Source organism: Chiloscyllium plagiosum, chromosome 38, assembly GCF_004010195.1.
Source record: "Chiloscyllium plagiosum isolate BGI_BamShark_2017 chromosome 38, ASM401019v2, whole genome shotgun sequence".
NCBI lineage: Eukaryota > Metazoa > Chordata > Chondrichthyes > Orectolobiformes > Hemiscylliidae > Chiloscyllium > Chiloscyllium plagiosum.
In genome coordinates this window covers 8,052,226-8,075,410 of record NC_057747.1, presented here as the reverse complement: position 1 = coordinate 8,075,410, position 23,185 = coordinate 8,052,226, and the positions used below count along the sequence as shown (strand labels likewise).

At 39.1% G+C, this 23,185-nt stretch overlaps 1 protein-coding gene across 3 annotated transcripts in view; it reads right to left on the bottom strand.

The window, feature by feature from the left end:
* Positions 1–23,185, bottom strand: part of LOC122541789 (A disintegrin and metalloproteinase with thrombospondin motifs 14) — a 199,083-nt gene that overhangs the window by 132,232 nt on the left and 43,666 nt on the right. For all 3 annotated transcript variants that reach the window (XM_043678771.1, XM_043678769.1, XM_043678770.1), the window contains exon 4: positions 3,115–3,311. In XM_043678771.1, the coding sequence (XP_043534706.1) occupies positions 3,115–3,311 (197 nt within the window). The remainder of the gene's footprint in view (positions 1–3,114; positions 3,312–23,185) is intronic.

The window sequence follows — 23,185 nt, the reverse complement described above, 5'->3', positions numbered from 1 at the left end:
GCAGTTGATGCATGGAAGATCATCACCTGCAAGTTCCACTTCAAGCCATTCACCATCTTGACTTAGAAACTTATTGCTATTCCTTCAGTATAAGTGGGTCAGAATTCTGAAATGCCCTTTTGCAATGCATGTCTACCTACACCAAATAGACTACAGCGGTTCAAAAAGACAGCTCACCAACTCCTCCTCAAGGGCTATTAGAAATGGGCAATAAATGGTGGCAAAGCTAGTAAAATCCATATCTCCAAGATGAATGCAAAAAAAGTGGCATGACGATCATTAAACCCCCACCATCAATATTCTGGAGGTCAGTGGTCAGAAATATAACTGTACCAACCATATAAATACTGTATTTCCACTTGCAGGTTGAAGGCTGAAACTCTGCAGCAAGTGATTCAATTCCTGACTCCTTAAAGCCTATGTACAAGGCACTAGTAAGGCATGTGATGAAATAGTTATCATTTGCCAGAATGCAATTCCAACAACACTTAAGTTGTTTAACATTATCCATAACAAAGCGGCCAACTGACTGGCATCCCATCCAACATTTTAAGCAGTCATTCTCCTGAAATTCCCTAGCTAACGATGGGAATGTCTTCCTCATATGGACTTCACTTGTGCCAAGAGGGAGTTCTTCTTCGATGACAATTTGGGATTAGCAAAAATAAATGCTGGCTTTGCAGTTATAATCACATCCAGCGACTGGATAAAAATCAGATTGTCCTTTTGAGTCAGAACATGCATAATTATGCAATAATTTCTTGCAATCCAGTTCTCCCATCTTCTCTATCAGCTCTCTTCTGTAACTTTCTTGCCATGATAACAGATATTTGCTAACCAACTTGAATCACCCTCTCAATGGGAGTCTAGTCAAAACCAACAGGGCAAAATAACCTAACATGCATTCAACCAAAACACTATTTTGAGCAAACACATTTCTACACCTGATGATCAGCTTTCAGCTGGAGCTATTTGAGTTGGTACAGAATATAACCAAAGTACTTGGGTGAATGAGGAAGAGAAAGGTGAGCCAATGCACTCTTTCCTCACATACCTCCTGGTAACAGACTGAAATGGAAAAGATCTACTATTAAGTGATTACTTCGTTAGTTTGTTTCAGAACTTTGAAGTAACCTAAATAATGTCACGGTCTAGAAGTTATCAATCATGACTAGGAGTTACAGGAAAAGGAATAAAGAATACCAAAGTAGGATAATAGGATTTGACTAAGAGTGTCCTGTGGAGAAAAATACACAGTGTAATAACCTACAACTTGATGAGAAATCTTAGACTTAAATATTGAGGAGGGGGGTGTGTGGAAAAGTGAGAAACATGACTAAAAACCGAGTGGTTAGGATATGAAAATGCATGCACATCAATAAATTTTCTTCAAGGGTTCAGTGACATATAGTGTCATTCACTATCAACTTACCCGATTTATTATTGAATGTTGAAGATTTCATAAAAAATTGAGTTGACTTAGTAAATGTATCCATGTAACTGAAATGTTGAATCTCCAAAACACAGTGGTATTTGAAAGTATACTTTGGATCACATTAAGTGAACACAGTTAATAAACGAAGATGCCAAGCACATCCAATCTCAAATGGTAGCTAAACATTTTGGAGTTGGATAATATTGGTGCACAAAACCCTTGCATGCATTTCCTCTTCATGCTATATTATTGAAAGTACATAGAGTCATAGAGATGTACAGCGTGGAAACAGACCCTTCGGTCCAACCCATCCATGCCGACCAGATATCCCAACCCAATCTAGTCCACCATCCAGTACCTGGCCCATATCCCTCCCAACCCTTCCTATTCATATACCCATCCAAATGCCTCTTAAAATGTTGCAATTGTACCAGTCTCCACCACTTCATCTGGCAGCTCATTCCATACCCGTACCATCCTCTGCTTTCAAGTTTCACAACATCTTTCCAATAGGAAGGAGACCTGAAACGCACGCAATATTCCAACAGTGGCCTAACCAATGTCCTGTACAGCCGCAACATGACCTCCCAGCTCCTGTACTCAATACTCTGACCAATAAAAGAAAGCATACCAAACGCCTTCTTCACTATCCTATCTACCTGCGACTCCACTTTCAAGAAGCTATAAACCTGCACTCCAAGGTCTCTTTGTTCAGCAACACTCCCTAGGACCTTACCATTAAATGTAGAAGTCCTGCTAAAATTTGCTTTCCCAAAATGTAGTACCTTGCATTTATCGGAATTAAACTCCATCTGCCACTTTTCAGTCCATTGGCCCATCCGGTCAAGATCCTGTTGTAATCAGAGGTAACCCTCTTCGCTGTCCACTACACCTCCAATTTTGGTGTCATCTGCAAACTTACTAACTGTATCTCTTATGCTTGCATCAAAATCATTTATGTAAATGACAAAATGTAGAGGACCAGCACTGGTCACAGGCCTCCAGTCTGAAAAGCAACTCTCCAACACCACCCTCTGTCTTCTACCTTTGAGCCAGTTCTGTATCCAAATGGCTAGTTCTCCCTGTATTCTATCAGATCTAACCTTGCTGATCAGTCTCCAATGGGGAACTTTGTCGAACGCCTTACTGAAGTCTGCTCTGCCCTCAATCTTTTGTTACTTCTTCTTCAAAAAAAAAAACTCAATCAAGTTTGTGAGACATGATTTCCCACACACAAAGCCATGTTGACCATCCCTAATCAGTCCTTGCCTTTCCAAATACATGTACATCCTGTCCTTCAGGATTCCCTCCAACAACTTGCCCACCACCGAGGTCAGGCTCACTGGTCTATAGTTCCCTGGCTTGTCCTTACTACCCTTCTTAAACAGTGGCACCACGTTTGCCACCCTCCAATCTTCCAGCACCTCACCTGTTTACTTTTATTAACAGTTCTCTAACAACAACAGCTAGAGAGGGTATTCAGATAAGTATGTAAACACTCATAACTCCAAATCTGTGCATAATACAAAAAAAGATAAATACTGTATGATTAATACTGTATGAAAAAACAGTAATATTACTGGACAAAATAATTTAAATAATATACACCAGATGTGGAATTCAATTATTATTAATAAAACAAGTGTGAAATAGAATGAAGAGTACATTGGACCACTTACAATATTCATTAGTGTCAGGACATAGTTCTGCACATGCTCTTTTCCATGGAAGCGAACAACCGAATCATCCACAGCCAAGAGAACTTCTATGCTGTAATCATCTTTCTTTGCATGTCTTCTTTTTCGTACTGGATGACTTAGCTTCCCTTCAATGATGTCTAGAGAGTTTGCAAGGTCGCCAACAGCAAACTTTGGGGCTTTGGAGGAATGAAGTTAACAAAAATTTAAAATCATTACTTCTTGTACAATTGATTGATTAATTAATATAAAAAGACATTGAAAAGATCCACATGCAGTTCCAAAAACAACCTACTCAGTTTACATATCTGCAAACAGTAGCACAATTAATGCAGAATAATTTAATATTCAAGTCATAGTATTTGAAAGAGGAATTTTACATAAACATGTAACATTGAATTAAATTATTCCAGCTTTCCAGATATTTTCCTATAAAGACATTACAACTGAAATTCAGTCTTGGGTTGAAGAATGTTGCTCAGAATTTTAATGTTTAATGACAACAGTTGTAATCTATAATCTATTGCACTACATTGCAATTAATCCTACTTGTCCAAGTAAACACGCAGTTCATGCATTCTGAATGATGTATTTCAAACAGAAGAGCAAAATATTATACAATATTATTAAAAGGTGTTTGGTATTTAGTGCATTAGAGGAATAAAATACAAGCAGCATAGTCTGTTCCTATTCAAGAACTCAGAAGGCAATGAAGTGGTAATATCACTAGGCTAGAAATGCAGAATCTTAGCTCATGTTTTGTGGACATGGTTTGATAGATGGTGAAATTTAATCAAAGTAAAATTCTGTAATAAAAAAAAACTTGTTTAATGGTGACTATGTAATCACTGTCAATTGTCATAAACACTGCAGGGGTGGGCAACAAATGCTAGCCCAATCAACAACATCTCATGAACAAATAATAAAAAAAAACAAGAAAATTGCACAACTATTTTTTCAAAACTCTGGAACTGAATAAAAGGAAATGAACAGAACTCCAGGCAGAATAGGTGCCAAATTCAAAATCGTACTGAAGACACGACAGTGCCAACGAACAGTACAAAACAGTCCTTAAATGAAATCGGCTATGTAACAAAGTGGCACGGTGGCACAGTGGTTAGCACTGTTGCCTCACAGCATTCAATTCCCGCCTTGGGCAACTGACTGTGTGGAGTTTGCACGTTCTCCCCGTGTCTGCGTGGGTTTCCTCCGGATGCTCCGGTTTCCTCCCACAATCCAAAGATGTACAGGTTAGGTGAATTGGCCATGCTAAATTGCCCATAGTGTTAGATGAAGGGGTAAACGTAAGGGAATGGGTCTGAGTGGGTTGCTCTTTGGAGGGCTAGTGTGGACTTGTTGGGCCGAAGGGTCTGTTTCCACACTAAGTAATCTAATCTAAAGCTATGTACACCTGAAACATTAGCTGTTGCTCTCTCCACAAATGCTGTCTGACCTGAATATTTCCAGCATTTACTATGGGTAAATTTGACTGTCTCACATTTAATAGTCATCATCCCAGTACTTAAGAGTTGAATAACACTGAATTGTAAGGTTGATAATGTAAAAATAATTTGTTGTAATAGCATAACTATTTTTAAAAATATTCCATTGAATCTCCCAAACTGCATGTTAAGTATAACTAAATAAGAAAAAATGTTGGACAGCTCCTAAACTGTCATTGCTTTTGTCATTTCTTTTCAAAACTACCATTTCTTACTCAGCAAATAGCACAAAGCTGTTCAGTAAAATAATTTCTTCTTTCAATCACAATTTTGATTTGATTTGATTTGATTGTAGTCACGTACCTAAGTACAAGGAAAAAATTTATTTTATGAGCAGTGCAGGCAGATCAAAGCAAAAAGGGCACAGGCTGCTGAGACAGAGCAACGCATACAAGGTTACAGACAGGTTGGCACATCATGCTAAAGAAAAATACCCTCCAAAAAGCTTGCACTTAAACCTGACGACTTAATGCCAGAATTATCTGCAATGGAGTTCCCCACATGAACCTTTCTATCTTCTGGACCTTGATCTGCAACCTATCCTTACACTTGGCACCGAAAGCTTCCAGCAAATGTTGACATATTGTGCGTCTATGAGAAATACATCAAGAGAGTTATAGCCTTTTCCCTGCTCCAAAACAATAACATTATGCAGAGTTCACTAATTATAATTCATGCATTATAATTCCGACTTCAAAATTAACTTGTTTGTATCAGTTCTTTGGCAAGTTCTAAGAACGTGAGAAAGATTAATTACAGAGCAACCCCTTTATCCGCAGAATCCTTTTCCGTGGTTTACCGCGGCCCAAACATATTATAGGGAACCTTCTGGAACCAGGGAGCTGCCAGAAAAGTAAGCTTCCCACTTAAATGAATGGGTTCGCTCCTATCTGCAGCTTTGGGCTTTCGTGGTAGGTCTTGGAATATATCCCCCACAGGTACAGGGGACTACTGTATAAGATTTATAGTTTTACTCTGTCCTGTAGAACTGTAACATTAAGTGCACTGATGATCATCAGGCCTGTTCTTCGGATGCTGCCTGACCGGCTGTACTTTTCCAGCACTACACTCTTCAACTCTGAGCTCCAGCATCTGCAGTCCTCACTTTCTTTGAAAGAACTTACTAATAATTGAGACAAAGGAAAGACTGTATAATGTCATCACGGTATTGATACTGAATAGATCGAACATAGTTAGTATCTGTTGCTGAGATGAATAAACTGGAAGAGGGTGCTTATACAATGTTTCAGTACTCACTTCAGACATCATGGCTTCAAGCAAACAGCCAGCCCCTGATCATTGCAAACAGGCATTTGTTTAGGTGCTGGTTCTTTCAGGCTGAACAAAACTTAAAGCAGCATGGCACCAAAAACAACAAAGTTACAAGAGCTTAGTATAAAGTAAGGAGACAGGAGATTACTTTTCTCATAATTAAATGGGTGCAGTACTATCTTACGATTCAGCTAGCTTGGAAAACAAGCTTTTCGAAGAAATGATTAAAGTTACTTACACATTAGCACAAACCTTAAATCTGAGAAGTCTAGATCTTACAGCATTAGTGTGACTTTGATTTTATTACAAACTCAGTCATGGGATATATTACTTCATCAAATTTTGTGCATTACAGTAACAGGCAACCATTGTTGCTTTTAGGTTCCAACTAGAAGTTCTTAATAATGACAAAGCTACCCATAAGCAATTGTATTTATAGCAACATTTAGTAGAAAACCGAATATAATAAGAATTCTTATAAATTAATATTTATAAATGCTGGATGGTTTTACTTGAGAATTTTAAATCAATTTAATACCTATGTTGCACTAATAGACAGGATTATGACATGACTGTATCACCATTTCCCAAAATACACTTGCATCCAGAAAAGCTAGGAACAAAGGATCACAAATTTACTCTGCATCAGATATCATTTCCTGCAGATGCCATATCATTAGCAAACAAGTTAGTGCATGGTTGTTTTAAACTAGAAAATTAATAATAAATGCTAAGTTTTTATCCAAAAGGTGATTTTTATAATACTGAATCAAAAAGTAATCAGTTCATTGGATTCAACAACACAGCATGTTTGATATGTAAAAGTGATCATTGAAAACAATTCTAGTTCAGCACAAAAGAAAGGTCCACATTTGGGAAGACGACAATTTTATGAGTACAGCCTGCTTAATTAAACTCAAGCGAATCATTATTCAAGAGTTGAGTCTCATCATTGTGTAAGGGATTTCCCACCGGCTCAAACGCGAAAGACAGATATATATCAATAGCGTTAGATGTATGATTTGCCATTAAATAATAAATACAATGGAAATATTTTGCATAAATTCTTTGCAAAACAAACTACATTCAATTTGACTTAAATAGATGGACACAGATGAATTAAATATAACCTCAAATTATACCAGAATTAAATATCTCTCAGAATAGCAGCAGTTTAACAAACACAAGTACAAACATATGAACAAGGAGCAAGAGTTGGCCATGCAACCATTCAAACCTGTTTCACAATTTAATAAGATCATGGCTCATCTAATTGTATTCTCATATTCTCATTCCTTCTAAACCCAGGACCACTATCATACAGCACAAGGGCAACAGTTAAGTACGAACACCTCTAACCACCTGCCCCTCCCCTATCTATTTTGCATCATTAGCAAATTTGACTGATGCATCTTTTGGCACTTCATCCAATTCATTTAGATAAATTATATAAATGGTTGAGGTGCCAGCACCAGTCTTTGTGGCACACCACTTGTTACATCTTCCGAACGTTAAAAAAATCATAGTTACGCCTTTACTCTGCTTTCTATTAGCCAACAAATCCTTTAATCATGTGAATATACTATGAACTTTTATTTTGCAATAACCTTTAGTGTGGTATTTGATCAAATGTTTTCTGGAAATCTAAATACAGTTCATCCATTGGTCCCCCTTTATTCACAGCATATATACCTTGTCAAAGAACTTCAATAGACTGATTAAACACTAAACTATGAGGAGTCTTCATGAACACTTTGAACTTATCCAAGTGCCCTGCTCATAACATCTTTAATGATGGAATCTAATATTTTCCTTATGATGTGTTCAGCTAACAAACTCTCATTTCTTGCTTTGCATTTCCCTCCCTTACAGAATTAAAAAAAAGAGTTAAATTTGTTTTCTTCCAATTAAATGGGATAATCTAATAAACAAATATTTAGTAATTTAATTTAGAGATTCGCTTTCTCAGTTGTTCATTAATGCAATGCATTTACCCTGCCAAAATGCAAAGTGATATAGGTAATGCAGGTTTAATTTATATTGCTGAGAATGAAAATCTGCAGGCATTTGCTGATCCAAATTAAGAAATACCAGAACATCTTGGGTTAGCCCTTATTTCATTTGCAAAATATCTGATCTTGGATGGCTCTACAAGAAGTGTTAGCCAAAGGCTGAGAAAGGAAAACAGCTCACGACATCAGCCTTAAAGTGCTATCACCAGATTTAGAATGCACATGACCAGAAAAGCATTTTTCAACCTTTCACAGCCTGTAAAGGACAACTGCGCACCAATTTCAGGAAGAGTGCAGAGAACAGAACATTCTTTTGTAAGTGGCTTTCTTCAATTTGACAAAAGCTTTTGACTCGCTGAATTGAATTGCCCTTTGGAAGGTAGTACAGTAAATAAGGATGCTCAACTAAGTTCACAAACATCATCTGTCTCCCACATGACAATTTGCAAATAACAGTACAATGGAATGACTCCACTATAGACTTTCCTATCAAAATAGGCATGAAACAAGGATGTGCCATTGCTCTAATTCTGCCCTGAATCTTTTAATAGCTTGCTATTAATATATACTTGCTATCAGGATTCCCCAGATGCAGTGATAACCTACAACACTGATGGTAAAGGCTTTAACCTCTTAAGGCCAAAACCAAAGCAACTCAATTTCTGTAACAGAACTGCAGTACCTTGATAGGGTACAAGCTGGTACACATACTGAAGAACTTCAACAGAGAATTTACACATCCACTGAAGCCTAAGAGACCACAGACCTTGCCCTGAATATCAGGAAGACAGGGTCCTCTACAAAACCACAATAATTGCACCATATCCAATGCCTTCAATTAAAATTGCTGGTTGACTGTTGGAACGTTTCTATCCTGCAAGCTATTTAACTCAAATTGATATAGATGGAGATACACTATCAAATTAAATGTTATTCAGCCGATGATAAAGAATATATACTGGTATTTAAGAATCAAGATATCAGACCCAATAACAAGCTCAAAATCTACCAGACAATGCTTTTCCTCATACTTCTTTATGGACAACTTAGGTGCAATATCTTAGCCCTGGAACATCCTCAACACTGACTTAGAAAAAGACTTGCAAATCACATAGGCGGATACGAGAAGCAGCATGAAAGTCAGCCAAGACTAGAGCCCACTGTAATGATAGTGAGATCACTAACATTTAAAATGAAATTCAAACTGCCAGTTATTACCTGAAATAACTAAGTCACAAGTTTTGTATCTGAAACAATTTTTTTTTAGTGTACGGAATTAAACAAAATATTGCTAACAATGTTAAATCCTTAACCTTTAACCCTGGAAACCTAACAAACCACATTCCTTTTTATTTTTAATACCACCTCAGAGTTCCTCTGATTTCCAAATTCTTCATACCCTTGTCACTGCACCTAGGACCAAATCAAGCCACAATTCTCAATAAGTCATTTTGACTCTGCTCCATTTCCCATTCTGGCATTTAAATTTTGAGCGTGCTTTCTGTGAGCATTCCTCTGCTACTAACTTTACTTGGAAGTTCTGACAATTTTCATTTGTCACAAGGCCCCACTTGCAATTTCTGCTTAGCAACTCCAACTCAGGAATGTCCTTGGTTCATTCTGGCCTCTCTGGTCTGGTTATCAGCAGATATACAACTTCCTTCTCACAGTCTTCTAAGCTGATAAATCCCAGTTTCTGAGAGGACACAGATAAGTTCAATACAAAGGATACCTTTCCTACAATCTAGTCCTACAGTAATGGAGCACCCATGGGATTTCCCAGATAAAGTCAACCCCAAACCCATCACAATTCACAAAGATTGGAGGAGCTGCAGACAGTGAGGAGGATTGCCAGAGGATACAGCAGGACGGAGATAGGCTGGATACTTTGGTGAGAAATGGCAGATGAATTTAATCCAGATAAATGCAAGCTGATGAATTTTGGAAGGTTAAATGCAGGAAGGAAGAGTACAGCAAATGGTAGAACCCTGAGAAGCATCGACATACAGAGATCTCGGTGTATAGTCCACAGCTCCTTTGAAGTGCCAAAACAAATGGATAAGATAGTCAAGAATGCATATGGCATGCTTGTCTTAATCGGTAAGGCACAAAGTATAAAAACTGGCAAGTCATGTTACAGCCATATAAAACTTTAGTCAGGTCACATTTGGAATATTGTGCTGTTCAGTTCAGTACACAGTTTGCCACACTACCAGAAGAATTTGAACGCTTTGGAACAGCACAGAAAAGGTTTACCAGGAAGTTAAGCTTTAAGAAAAGATTGGACAAACTTAGTTTGTTTTCACTTGAACGCCAGAGTTTGATGCATGGCCTGGAAGAAGTTTACAAAATCATGACAGACATGAATAGAATGGATAGTTAGAATCTTTTTTTCCAGAATAGAAATGTCAGTTACTAGGAGACACAAGTTTAAGGTGAAAGGGGATACGAGAGGCAAGTTCTTATACACAGATTGCGTGTCTGGAAAATGTTGCCAGAGGTGGTGGTAAAAGCAGATAAAATAACATTTCAGAAGGATCTTGATAATTACATCAATAGGAGAGAGGGGGATGTAGACCACAGAGGTAAAGGCATTAGTTTAGAAAGGCATTGTGTGTTAGTACAGCCTTGATGGGCCAAAGGATCAGTTTTCGTGTTATACCATGCTTCATTCTGATCTAAAAACTAAATGTTTACTTTAACACCTTTCATCATTCTGAGACCCACAGAAACAATTTAACACTCCTTGAAGATAACTATATCTCAACTGCACTGGACTCAAAGGGTCCATCCATTGAAGCTATTTTCATGCATCTAACTCAAAACTTATTAACAGACCTTATTAAAGACTTAGAATGATAGCTCTTTTAAGACTGTTCACCAACCTCTCAAAATTATTCTCCCTATTTACCTTACAATTAACATTTAATTCCCAAATTAGAAGCTATATTTCTAAAACATATGAAGTACAAAATGAGATATTCTCCTAACACCACTATAATCTCACATTAGTTTAGATAATGTTAGAATGTCTGATTTGAGATTCTCAAAACAAGTGATTCATTCAGAGCTATGCTTGAGAGCATCTTCATATGGAAGCGAAAGGAAATTTTTGATGTGAATATCAAAACATCCATGTAGGTCTGATCTATTAACATCAACAGTCGGGAAGCAGATATCCAATAAAAAGCAAACGACAATTCATCGTTGAAAATGCTGGAAAATCTGCCAATCAGTAACAGCAGCCACTGCTCGAGCGAGAGAGGGAAAAGAGAGATAGCAGCTACTCAAACCAACAATCCATCACTACTTATACCAGCTGATCTGATGCTATCATATGCTTCTTTAGCCTTGCAGGCTCTTCCAAAAGTTAACACCGACATTTCAGTTCCACCTTGTGAATCTTCGTCAACTAAGAGAACGCCAACAATGGGGATGAAGAAAGGACAAATAGTCAAAAACAATTATTGCAAAAAAAAATGGTCGAGGTAGGAAATGAGAGCCTGTTGCATTAAATGCTGCTTAACAAAAAATTAGATCAAAAGATTATATATGTGTTCATATGCATTTATAAAAGTCATGACAAATGGAAATAGTTTAGTTTCTGCTCTCCTGTGATCTATTAAATGAGTCACAAGACCAAAGGTTAAAAACCAGCTGGAGTTAGAACTAGGCATTTGGCTTAACTTGATATAAATATGGGAATTTGGCAGCTGTCCATTTAATTACGTAAGCTTGAGAGAAGCAAAGCCATTCATTCAAACAAAAATAGACTTTGCGCAGTTATCTATATGAGTGACACTTTTGAAGACAGTTAATAGTCATTCAGGAATAACTAAAATAATAGATCAGAAGGTTGAGTCAGTTAGAAACCTGCAAATATAGTTCAGGGAGTTAGAGAGGCTACCAAGACAATTTATATCTACCTAATTATAAATATCTTAGCATATGGAATACAAACATTTTAATTTGAGTCATACGTTGGTGAGCATGCATCTACTTGTAAATACATGTGTGTATGTAGTAACTATGTTTTCACTTTATTCAATAAACTTGCTGTAATACGAGTCCAAGGGGATGCTCTGTGGCTTCTTGCCGACAGAATTCACGTCCTTTGGAAGAGTGGAGTAATCTAGCTGCTAAAACAATTTAAACAAATGTTGTAATTTTCCATTCTAATGGACAAACTTGATTAGTCATCAGAGCCACTGAAGACACTTGAGACTTCTGCAAGAGTCTGGCATAATAGAAATTTAAAAGACAGAAACTGAAATACATAAATGGAGAAAGACAGTAGAGGCCCATGAAAATAAGTCGCATTAGAAATCCACACTATTCTTGCCTTCACAAGACAGTTGCAACACTTAACAGCTCAGGCACTGAGGTGAAGATCTCACATGCAAGGGCTGGACTGGAGTGTGATTCTTTATAGCAGTAAAATCTTTTCAATGGTAATATCTTTTGGGTCATTGCAAAGTTCCTATTCTACTCTTGATGGTGGGCTTTGTGGTTAGGCTTCTGGGTCTCAAGTGTTTTGTTGAATGTTGTAAATAATAACAATCTCGGAGACTTTGCTACAGCAATATGTCCCAAACCATTCAAGTTTTCACCTTTTACTCCTCAAACAGATTGAGGGGCCATGGTGTGATGATCACAAAGAATCTACAAATGGATTTATATGGTTTGAGTGAATAGGCAAAAACTTGACAGTTGCAATTTCATGTGTTAAGTCATAAATAATTGCAAGAAAATTCAAAAGGCAGATTATTATTTAAATGGAGAGAAATTCCAGTAAAGTGCAACACAGAGGGAACCTGGGTACAACACATTACTAAGGTGGCAATGGAATTTTAGTCTTTATTGTTAGGGAATCAGGAGGTTTGAAAATTGGGAAAACAGGGTGCTGGCACCTCACATACTGTGTACAGCTTTAGTCACTGTATTTAAGAAAGGATATACTGACATTGGAGGCCGTTCAAAACAGATTTATTAAGCTGGTTCCAGTGATAAAAGTATTGATCAAGAACTGCTAAACAGTTTTATTCGCATTTAGAAGAATAAACGTTTATCTTACTGAAACATGCAAGATTCTGAGAGGCTTGACATGGTAGGTTATGGAGATGATGTTTTCACTAATAGGGGAATTTCAAACTAGAGGACATAATCCCAGAATAAGGGGATACTCATTTAGAAAGGAGATATGAAAGAATTTATTCCCCCCAATGATTGCAAATATCTTGAATTCTCTACCCAGAGAGAGATAGAGGCTAGGTCGCAAAGTATTTGAAGAGAAAGAAAATAGAATTTTGAAATTTGAGCAAAGCTGAGGGCTTTGAGGAACAACACGTAAAAGGAGTTGAGGCTTGGGGCAGATCAGACGTGATCTTGTTGAATGGTGGGGAGTTGACTTGAAGAGCCAAATGTCTAATTCTGCTTTTATTTCTTATGTTCTTATGAAGGCAAGGAAAATAACTCGACAAGCCTGCATTACTCATCTTTCTAGAGATGTGGGAGTGCAGTGTCCACAATTCCTTTGCCTGTAATGGAAGGAAAATTATGAGCAGCGCATGCTGGAGCTTCAAATTTGCACTCCTATGGGGAGAAGCTCTGCTTAGGTTGCATAAAGTTGTATAATAACATTCTTCCTCTCATTCACCAACCTAGCATGGGTTTTGATTAGGGATATTAAAATGTTAACAGGATAATTAGCCACTTTAATAAATGTTTTTCTGTCCAAAAGAAAAAAATGAACTATCAAGCTTTCAGTAATATGGATGTTTATATGCCTTGGATATAATGTCATCAATTCATAAGCATTTTTTGAATTTCAAGTATTGCTACTGAAGGGATAAAAAGACACGATCTAAAGTTGATTATTCAAAGAACTGGATTAATGTTAGACTTTAACATATGTCAAAACTCTATATTACCTTTTCAATCTTAAATTACTTTGCTGTTGATAAAAACACTGCAACCTTTCTATCACAAATAGTGAGGGAATAACAAATGTGGTTGTCATTACAAGATGCACATTAGAATGAATTACACAACTTTCTGATTGATCCATAGCACTCTGGCTATGTAAGTTCCTGCTCATAACTTTGTAGTTGTCAGCTGCTAACTGTTCAAATCTGTCCAACATCGTTATATAGTCCTGCATTTGCCACTGTACAAAAAGTGCCTTTGTCTTACTCTGCAACTAAAAAAAAAATCAACTGCAACCACCGAACTGCCAGTTGGTGCAAAAGTCAGTGATGACTGGAAACTGATCAAAAATTCACAAGACAGCAAGTAGTCAAGAGCATGATGTAATTCTGTTATAATCTTTATTTTCTCTGATAATCATAGTATCCCTATAGTATGGAAGCAGACCATTTGACCTAACAAGCCCACATTGAACCTCCGAACACATCCCACCCAGACTTCCCACCCAGCACCCCATCTCTGTAAACCTGCATTTCCTATGGTTAATCTACCTAGCCTGCACATCCCTGAACACTAAGGACAACTTCGCATGGCCAATCCACCTAACTTGCACATGTTTGGACTGTGGGAGGAAACCCACGCAGACATGGGGAGAATGTGCAAACTCCACACAAACAGTCGCCCGAGGCTGGAATTGAACCCGGGCCCCTGACGCTGAGAGTACCAACCGTTGAATCATCTAACATTCATTATAGTTGGAAAGACAGTTACACTTTGCAGTTTCAGCATAATTTCTTCACAAGATCACTGCACCAGCATTTTTTTTTTCTGCTGTATAAACCTTCACAGAATCTCTCAATCGCAGCACAGTTACAAACAGAAGCAGGCCAATTGTCCCATCATATCCGCACCAGCTCTCCAAATGAACACAATGACTTAGCGCCATCCTCCTACTTCTTTTTCCTCATTCCCTTGTATATAGTTATTGAAATAAAAACAATCTAATGCTCTCTTAAATGCCTCAGTAGAAACTGCCTCCACCACACTGTGGCTGAACACAATCTCCTCTTCAAATGTAACTCATTGCTCAATTATGGTTTTTCCTGGCATGTCAATCCCATCTATCTTGCTCAGCTCCATTCTTTCCCCACTGAATCAGCTCTCCATCAATTTACTTCTTACTCTGATTGACCATTCTCATTCTCCACCATCATCCAAAATCTTACAAAACAATGACCACAAATATAACCTCCTAAATGTCTCTCACTTGATCCACTTGGGCCCCCTCATTTCTTAAGACCAGGTTCAACTGTGTATCTGTCCTTGATGAACTGCACACATACTGCTGCAGGAAATTCATCTGAACAGAATCTAGGAATGCCTGCCCCTTGCTCCCTAGTATATATGACTGGTATCCAATCTATATTTGGGTAATTAAAGACTCCCATTATAATTGCTCTAGAATGTTGGTATCCCTCAGTAATTTTTTTGGAGATTTGTTTCTCTAAATTCTGTTCACTAGTTGGTGATCTATAATCCACACTGAACAAAGTAAAGCACACTTTTTGTTCCTTAGCTCTAGCCAACTAATTTTGTCCTTAAACGCTCTGTGACATCCTCTTGCTCTAGCACTGCAATGTTCTCCTTAACAAACACTGCCCACTCTTCATCCCATCCTTCTATTTTTAGCTTCTCTGAATACTTTGCACCAAAGAATATTTAACATCCAGTCCTGACCTTCCTCGAGGAGAAAGTGAGGACTGCAGATGCTGGAGATCAGAGCTGAAAATGTGTTGCTGGAAAAGCGCAGCAGGTCAGGCAGCATCCAAGGAGCAGGAGAATCAACGTTTCGGGCGGCTTATGCCTGAAACGTCGATTCTCCTGACCTTCCTTGAGCCAGGTCTCTGTCATCACCATATCATATCGTCTGGCAATATTATATTTTCATTTCCACACATGCAATGTGACCCTGATTTAAAACTTCATTACCAGCATCCGCAGTAATTTGCTTTTAAAACTTCATTACCTTTTCTATTACTTCAATTTCACCTATTAACTTAATTATTCTGTGATAGCACTATCTCATTTTCCAAATACTTTTGAACCTTTCCATCCTTCCCTAATATTCTTTCTTGACTCCCACATCCCTGCCGAGTTAGTGTTTAAAACAAACTCTCCTGACACCACAAGGAATTTAGTCCCTGCTCTATTCAGGTGCAACTCATCTACAATAAACTGGTGTTGAGAGTGTTATGCTGGAAAAGCACATCAGGTCAGGCAGCATCTGAGGAGCAGGAAAATTGACATTCCGGGCAAAAGCCCTTCATTAGGGCGTTTCTTGCTCCTCGGATGCTGCCTGATCTGCTGTGCTTTTCCAGCACCACACTCTAGACTCTAAACTTCAGCATCTGCAATCCTCATTTTTGCCCATATTAAACTGGTGCCAACACCCCAAAGTCAGTTCAGTCTGCTTTGGATCATTTACGTTCTGTCAGCATATTGATCCCGACTTCCCTTTATTCCATGTGTCTCTCAGTTAAATGTTAAAAGTAACAAGCATTTCTAATTCACAGCAATTTAAAGATGATTCCCAATAGCAGTTTCTTAGCAACTAATGAACTTATTGAAAATAAAGCATCCCCTCCTTGTCCTTCACTGAACTCCCCACTTAGCACACTTTACTTCTTGCAGTAAACCTTAATTAAAGCAATCCCTTCACCCTCTGCACTGAATTGCCATTTTGAATCAAATTCTCAACATACTCCATCTCACGTAGGACAGGTTTCTTTCATTCTCCTTGTCCGTGCCCTTTTAAAAAACTAAAATCCCTCTTTTAGACAGAGCTGTGGTAAGTCACTTTCTATCCAAGCTTTTTGCTACAGTAGTCACTACCTTAGGTAATGGATAGATAACTGTCACTATTACACAGCTGCCTGTTTAACTTTGCTACTTCCTTTAAGGCTGTCAGTTCTAGGTCAGAATGTGATTTTTGCACTAAAAGTGATGATGAAATCTATTTATCAGTCGAATTCCCACTTTAAACGAAACTCCCAAATATCTGAATTCATCTCAATCAGGCAAAGTATCCCCATACTGATTATGCACTTTTAAAAATTAATTTCTTAAAAAAGAGCACTCAAAATAACATGCTTAGAACTATGCAAGATTTGAACTGTATTAGACTGATGCTAACATCAATGAAACAACAGTAGCCATACTGCTGTCCCTTTTTGTCAGTCATTAGCAGAGTCCAGGAACATTTTTCCTAATCAGCCAAGTGGGTGTACTGCGCTGTTCAAGGAGATGGTTCCTTTTCAAGACAATTAGGGCTGGGTGATAAAAGCTAACTTTTACAGTAAAGCACAAATCCCAAGAATAATGTCTTTTTTAAGATCTGCCATGACGCTTTGTCCGTTGCCAGCTTCTCCAATGCCACTATTACAATTTTCACTGTGAGGAGGAGGATCCATAAACACAACCCAAGCTCTCAGTGATACCAATGGATGGCAGGACTAACAACAATCAACCAATATTTTGCATTCTTAAAAGCAAAAACGTAAACTCTGAAAAATTATTATTTTGGGAGTATTATTTGGTAGTTGGGAGAAGCACTCTGCAGCTGATATCCTCCATTTAGATATCAACTACAGAGGAACCTCGATTATCTGAATATCAGATTATCCAAATAAGATAGAGGTCCTGCAAAAGTGTGACAGCAAAGAATTAAGTGTATTTGATTTACCTGTATTGAAGATGTGAAAACGCTGGCAAAAACAAAAACACAAGCAACTCAAGCATTAGCGACTGGATTTTTTTTTTAAGGTAAGGCTTGTTACACAGCCCTTTGCAAAAGTAAGTTTTTACAGTATTCCTGGCACTGCACTGGGCTGTTCATGAAAAAAAGGCGGAGAACATAAACGTATGTGTGAGAAGGGGCTTCCATCTTTCTATTGAGAGACGGAGTTCCAAGAAACTAATACTGTAAAATGGTCTTGCAATCGCAGAAGCTGTTTGTGACCTTGCTTAACACTGGGATGTCATGGTAAGGGTTTAATTCTTCTCATTTTGACCTGTAATGTGCAGACTGCAAATATTAGTTTGTTTAAATGGCAGACTCATTAAAATTATAGATTTAAACAAATTCTCCAGTGCAGCACAGCATTAGATCAGTATGGCTTCCCCTGTTTAAGCTAAAATTGATCATCCAAATACTCAATTATCCGAACGAAATAGTACCTGCCCATCTCATTCAGATAATGTAGGTTCCTCTGAATTAGATCAATATTTTTGCAACAAATCATTACATTATCTCTCGAGTGAAAAGTACAAAACATTCAGTGTCCTTCAAAGTCTTACAACAGAATGTCACAGCACAGAAATGGAGCATGAGTCATCTTGCCTGGGCTGGCTTTCCTTTGGAGCTATCCAATTAATCCCGCACTCCTCTTTTCCCAAACCTCCACCTTATTTCTTGAAGTACCTAGTCAAATCTCAGGTGAAAGTTACATCTGAATCAGATTCCATCAGCTTTACAGACAGGGAATTCCACTCACAATAACTCACTGTGTACCAACTGTATCTGATTTGCCTCGGAATCTTCAGCCTTTAACTTTTGGTTATCTATGCTGTCAGTAGAAAGTGTCTTCCTTTCTTACTTTATCTGAACCATCTCGAGTTTGGAATACCTCTATCAAATCGCACTTTTCCACATTAAACTCTATTTGCCACCTCTCAGCCCAGCTCTGCAGCTTATCTATGTCTCTCTGTAACATGTAACATCTTTCGGCACTATCCACAGCTCCACTGACCTTTGTGTCATCCGCAAATTTACTAACCCATCCTTCTATGCCCTCATCCAGGTCATTCATAAAAATGACAAACAACAGTGGCTCCAAAACAGATCCTTGCGGTACACCACTAGTTACTGAACTCCAGGATGAACATTCCCCATTAACCACCACCTTTCAACTCACCAATTTTTGATCCAAACCGCTAAATCACCCTCAATGCCACGCCTCCATATTTTGTGCAATAGCCTACCGTGGGGAACCATTTTGAATGCCTTACTGAAATTCATATACACCACAGTCACTTTACCCTCATTCACCAGTTTGGTCACTTTCCCAAAGAACTCAACAAGGTTTGTGAGGCACGACCTACTCTTCACAAAACCATGTTGACTATCCCTAAACAACTTATTCCTTTCTAGACGATTATAAATCCTCTTTCTTATAAACTTTCCAACACTTTAGCCACTTTATTCTATGAGGAGAAAGTGAGGTCTGAAGATGCTGGAGATCAGAGCTGAAAATGTGTTGCTGGAAAAGCGCAGCAGGTCAGGCAGCATCCAGGGAACAGGAGAATCGACGTTTCGGGCATAAGCCCTTCTTCAGGGATTCCTGAAGAAGGGCTTATGCCCGAAACGTCGATTCTCCTGTTCCCTGGATGCTGCCTGACTTGCTGCGCTTTTCCAGCAACACATTTTCACCACTTTATTCTATTCCTATTATAAAGCCGACATACATTTTCAACATCCTTCCCCAGTCGTTCAGTCACAAAGATTTGGTGCCAATGTCTCTAGAGTAAATCTACATCAAGCAGCAAAATTTGTACCCTTTGATCTGTGGGTAACACCGCAGGAAGGATTTCCAATTGTTTAAATGGTGATGGTTAGGAACGGTGGAGGAGAGAGAAAAACACTGAATAATCTCTTTCTCAACAATATCTGAATAAACAACAAACTTTGATTGTAACTGGATTGTAACAATTCAAAAAGGCCTTTGGTTTAAAGGTATGTTGCATTTTATTGCTAACTCAACATCAACATCGCACGACGTTTCAGTAAAGAACAGAGACAATACAAGAATGCATCATTTATTGTTACTAAGTGACAAACCTGAATACCCAAGTGGCAGTCCTGCCTCAGTATCAGATTTCTGATGAAGAGCTTTAGCCCGAAACATCGATTTTCCTGCTCCTCAGATGCTGCCTGACCCACTGTGCTTTTCCAGACCACTCTAATCTCCAGCATCTGTAGTACCCACTTCTGCTCAGTATCAAAAGACAATCAACACAAAATGCTGGAGAAATTCAGCATCTGTGGAGACAGTAACAGAGTTAATGTTTTGTCTATGACATGACTTGATATAAGATTTTTGTCAGGCCATAAACTGCAAAAGACTTTAGTTAGGCCACACTTGCAGTACTGCTGGCAGCACTATAGAAAGGCTATGGAGGCTTTGTAGAGGGTGCAGAAGACGTTTACCAGCATATTACTTGGATTGGAGTGCATTAGCTACAGGAAAGGTTGGACAAACTTGGATTACTTTCACAAGAATGTCCGAGACCAAGGGCGGATCTGATGAAAGTCTATAAAATTATGAGTTGTTTGCTAGGGTAGCACTGAAGAATCTAGACCTGTGCTTTACTATCGTGTTCTTCTTCACCTTCTTAGTTCTGAAGTCATATCAGCCTCAAAGCAATAATTCTGCTTCTCCACTGATGCTGCCAGACCTGCTGAGTTTCTCTGGACTTTTCCGTGGCTGGTTTCAGATTTTCAGCATTTGCAATATTGAGTTTTTATTTAAGGATACAATCCCAGTTCCAATATGTCTGCACATGGCCAAGGCTGACACAATGTAGGAATGAAGGAGTTTTTCTACAGTCAGAAGTGTTTTTTAGCTGGACGTAGAAAATCCCATGGCACAATCTAAAGATGATTTCCTGGCTCCCTGGCCATGGTCACTGAATAATAATGATCCCATTGCTGCTTTGGGACTCTGCTGGCTATAAACTGCCTACTATACCTCCCTACATTACAATAAGTAATCTGGAAGATTTTTTTAAAATTCACCTATGGGATGTGGGCATTGCTGGCTACCCAGCATTTATTGCCTATCCCTAGTTAACCTCGAGAAGGTCGTGGTGAGCTTCCTTCTTGAACTAAGAGGGGATTGGATAGATACATACAAGATGATCAGAGGATTAGATAGGGTAGATAGTGAAAGTCTTTTTCCTAGGACGATGACGTTAGTTTGTACGAGGGGGCATAACTACAAATTGAAGGGTGATAGATGTCAGAGGCAGGTTCTTTACTCAGAGTGGTAAGGGCATGGAATGCCCTACCTGCCGATGTAGTTAATTCAGCCACATTAGGGAGATTTAAATAATCCTTGGATAAGCACATGGATGATGATGGGGCAGTGTAGGAGGATGAGCTGAGAATAGTTCACAGGTCGGCACAACATTGAAGGCCGAAGGGCCTGTTCTGCGCTGTATTGTTCTATGTTCTATGCTGTAGTCCATGTGCTGTAGGTAGGCCCACAATGCCGTAAGGAAGGAAATTCTGGGATTTTCATCCAGTGAGAGTGAAGGAATGGAGTTTTTTTAGATTTATTAGATTACATTACAGTGTGGAAACAGGCCCTTCAGCCCAACAAGTCCACACCGACCTGCCGAAGCGCAACCCACCCATACCCCTACATTTACCCCTTACCTAACACTATGGGCAATTTAGCATGTCCAATTCACCTGACCTGCACATCTTTGGACTGTGGGAGGAAACCGGAGCACCCGGAGGAAACCCACGGGGAGAACGTGCAAACTCCACACTTTCAGTCACCTGAGGCGGGAATTGAACCCGGGTGTCTGGCGCTGTGAGGCAGCAGTGCTAACCACTGTGCCACCGTGCCGCCCATATTTTCAAGTTAGGATGGTGACTGGCTAGAAGAGGAATTTCCAGGTGGTGATGTTCCCATGTATCTGCTGCCCTTATCCTTTTAGATGGAAGTGGTTGTCAATTTAGAAGGAGTTGCCCAATGACCTGAGAATTTTTGCAGTGCAGCTTGTAGATAGTATGCACTGCTGCTAGACAGCATCGGTGGTGGAGGGAGTGGATGCTTGTGGATGTCATGCCTATCACGGAGTATATTTAATAAAGGCCTCGTATGTGGACGGGTGGAGAAGTCATTGGCTAAATGGAACTTTGCACGACATATGTGGCTGCCCAAGTGTTAGCCAGAAATAGCTCGGAGTATCAAATCCTACAGCCAATTAAGACGGTATTAGGCAAGAACTTTCGAAAGCTGATTGGAGGCAGATGTTCGCAAGCAAAGGGACGGCTGGGAAATGAGAAGCCTTCAGGAATGAGATAACGAGAATCCAGAGAAAGTATATTCCTGTCAGGGTGAAAGGGAAGGCTGGTAGCTGTAGGGAATGCTGGATGACTAAAGAAATTGAGGGTTTGGTTAAGAAAAAGAAGAAAGCATATGTCAGGTATAGACAGGATAGATCGAGTGAATCCTTAGAAGAGGATAAAGAAAGTAGGAGTATACTTAAGAGGGATATCAGGAGGGCAAAACGGGGACATGAGATAGCTTTGGCAAATAGAATTAAGGAGAATCCAAAGGGTCTTTACAAACGTATTAAGGACAAAAGGGTAACTAGGGAGAGAATAGGGACCCTCAAAGATCATTAAGGCGGCCTTTGTGTGGATCCGAGAAAATGGGGGAAATACTAAATGAGTATTTTGCATCAGTATTTACTGTGGAAAGGTATATGGAAGATGTAGACTGTAGGGAAATAGATGGTGACATCTTGCAAAATGTCCAGATTACAGAGGAGGAAGTGCTGCGTGTCTTGAAACAGGTAAAGGTGGATAAATCCCCAAGACCTGATCAGGTGTACCCTAGAACTCTGTGGGAAGCTAGCGAGGTGATTGCAGGGCCTCTTGCTGAGATACTTGTATCATCGATAGTCACAGGTAAGTTGTCGGAAGACTGGAGGTTGGCAAATGTGGTGTCACTATCTAAGAAGGGCAGTAAAGACAAGCCAGGGAACTATAGACCAGTGAGCCTAACCTCGGTGGTGGGCAAGTTGTTGGAGGGAATCCTGAGGGACAGGATGTACATGTATTTGGAAAGGCAAGGACTGATTAGGGATTGTCAACATGGCTTTGTGTATGGGAAAGCATGTCTCACAAACTTGATTGAGTCTTTTGAAGAAGTAACAAAGAGGATTGATGAGGGCAGAGCAGTAGATGTGATCTATATGGACTTCAGTAAGGCATTTGACAAGGTTCTCCAAGGGGGACTGATTAGCAAGGTTAGATCTCATGGAATACAGGGAGAACTAGCCAGATGGATACAGAACTGGCTCAAAGGTAGAAGAGAGAGGGTGGTGGTGGAGGGTTGTTTTTCAGACTGGAGACCTGTGATCAGTGGAGTGCCACAAGGATCGATGTTGAGTCCTCTACTTTTTGTCATTTACATAAATTATTTGGATGCGAGCATAAGAGGTACAGTTAGTAAGTTTGCAGATGACACCAAAATTGGAGATGTAGTG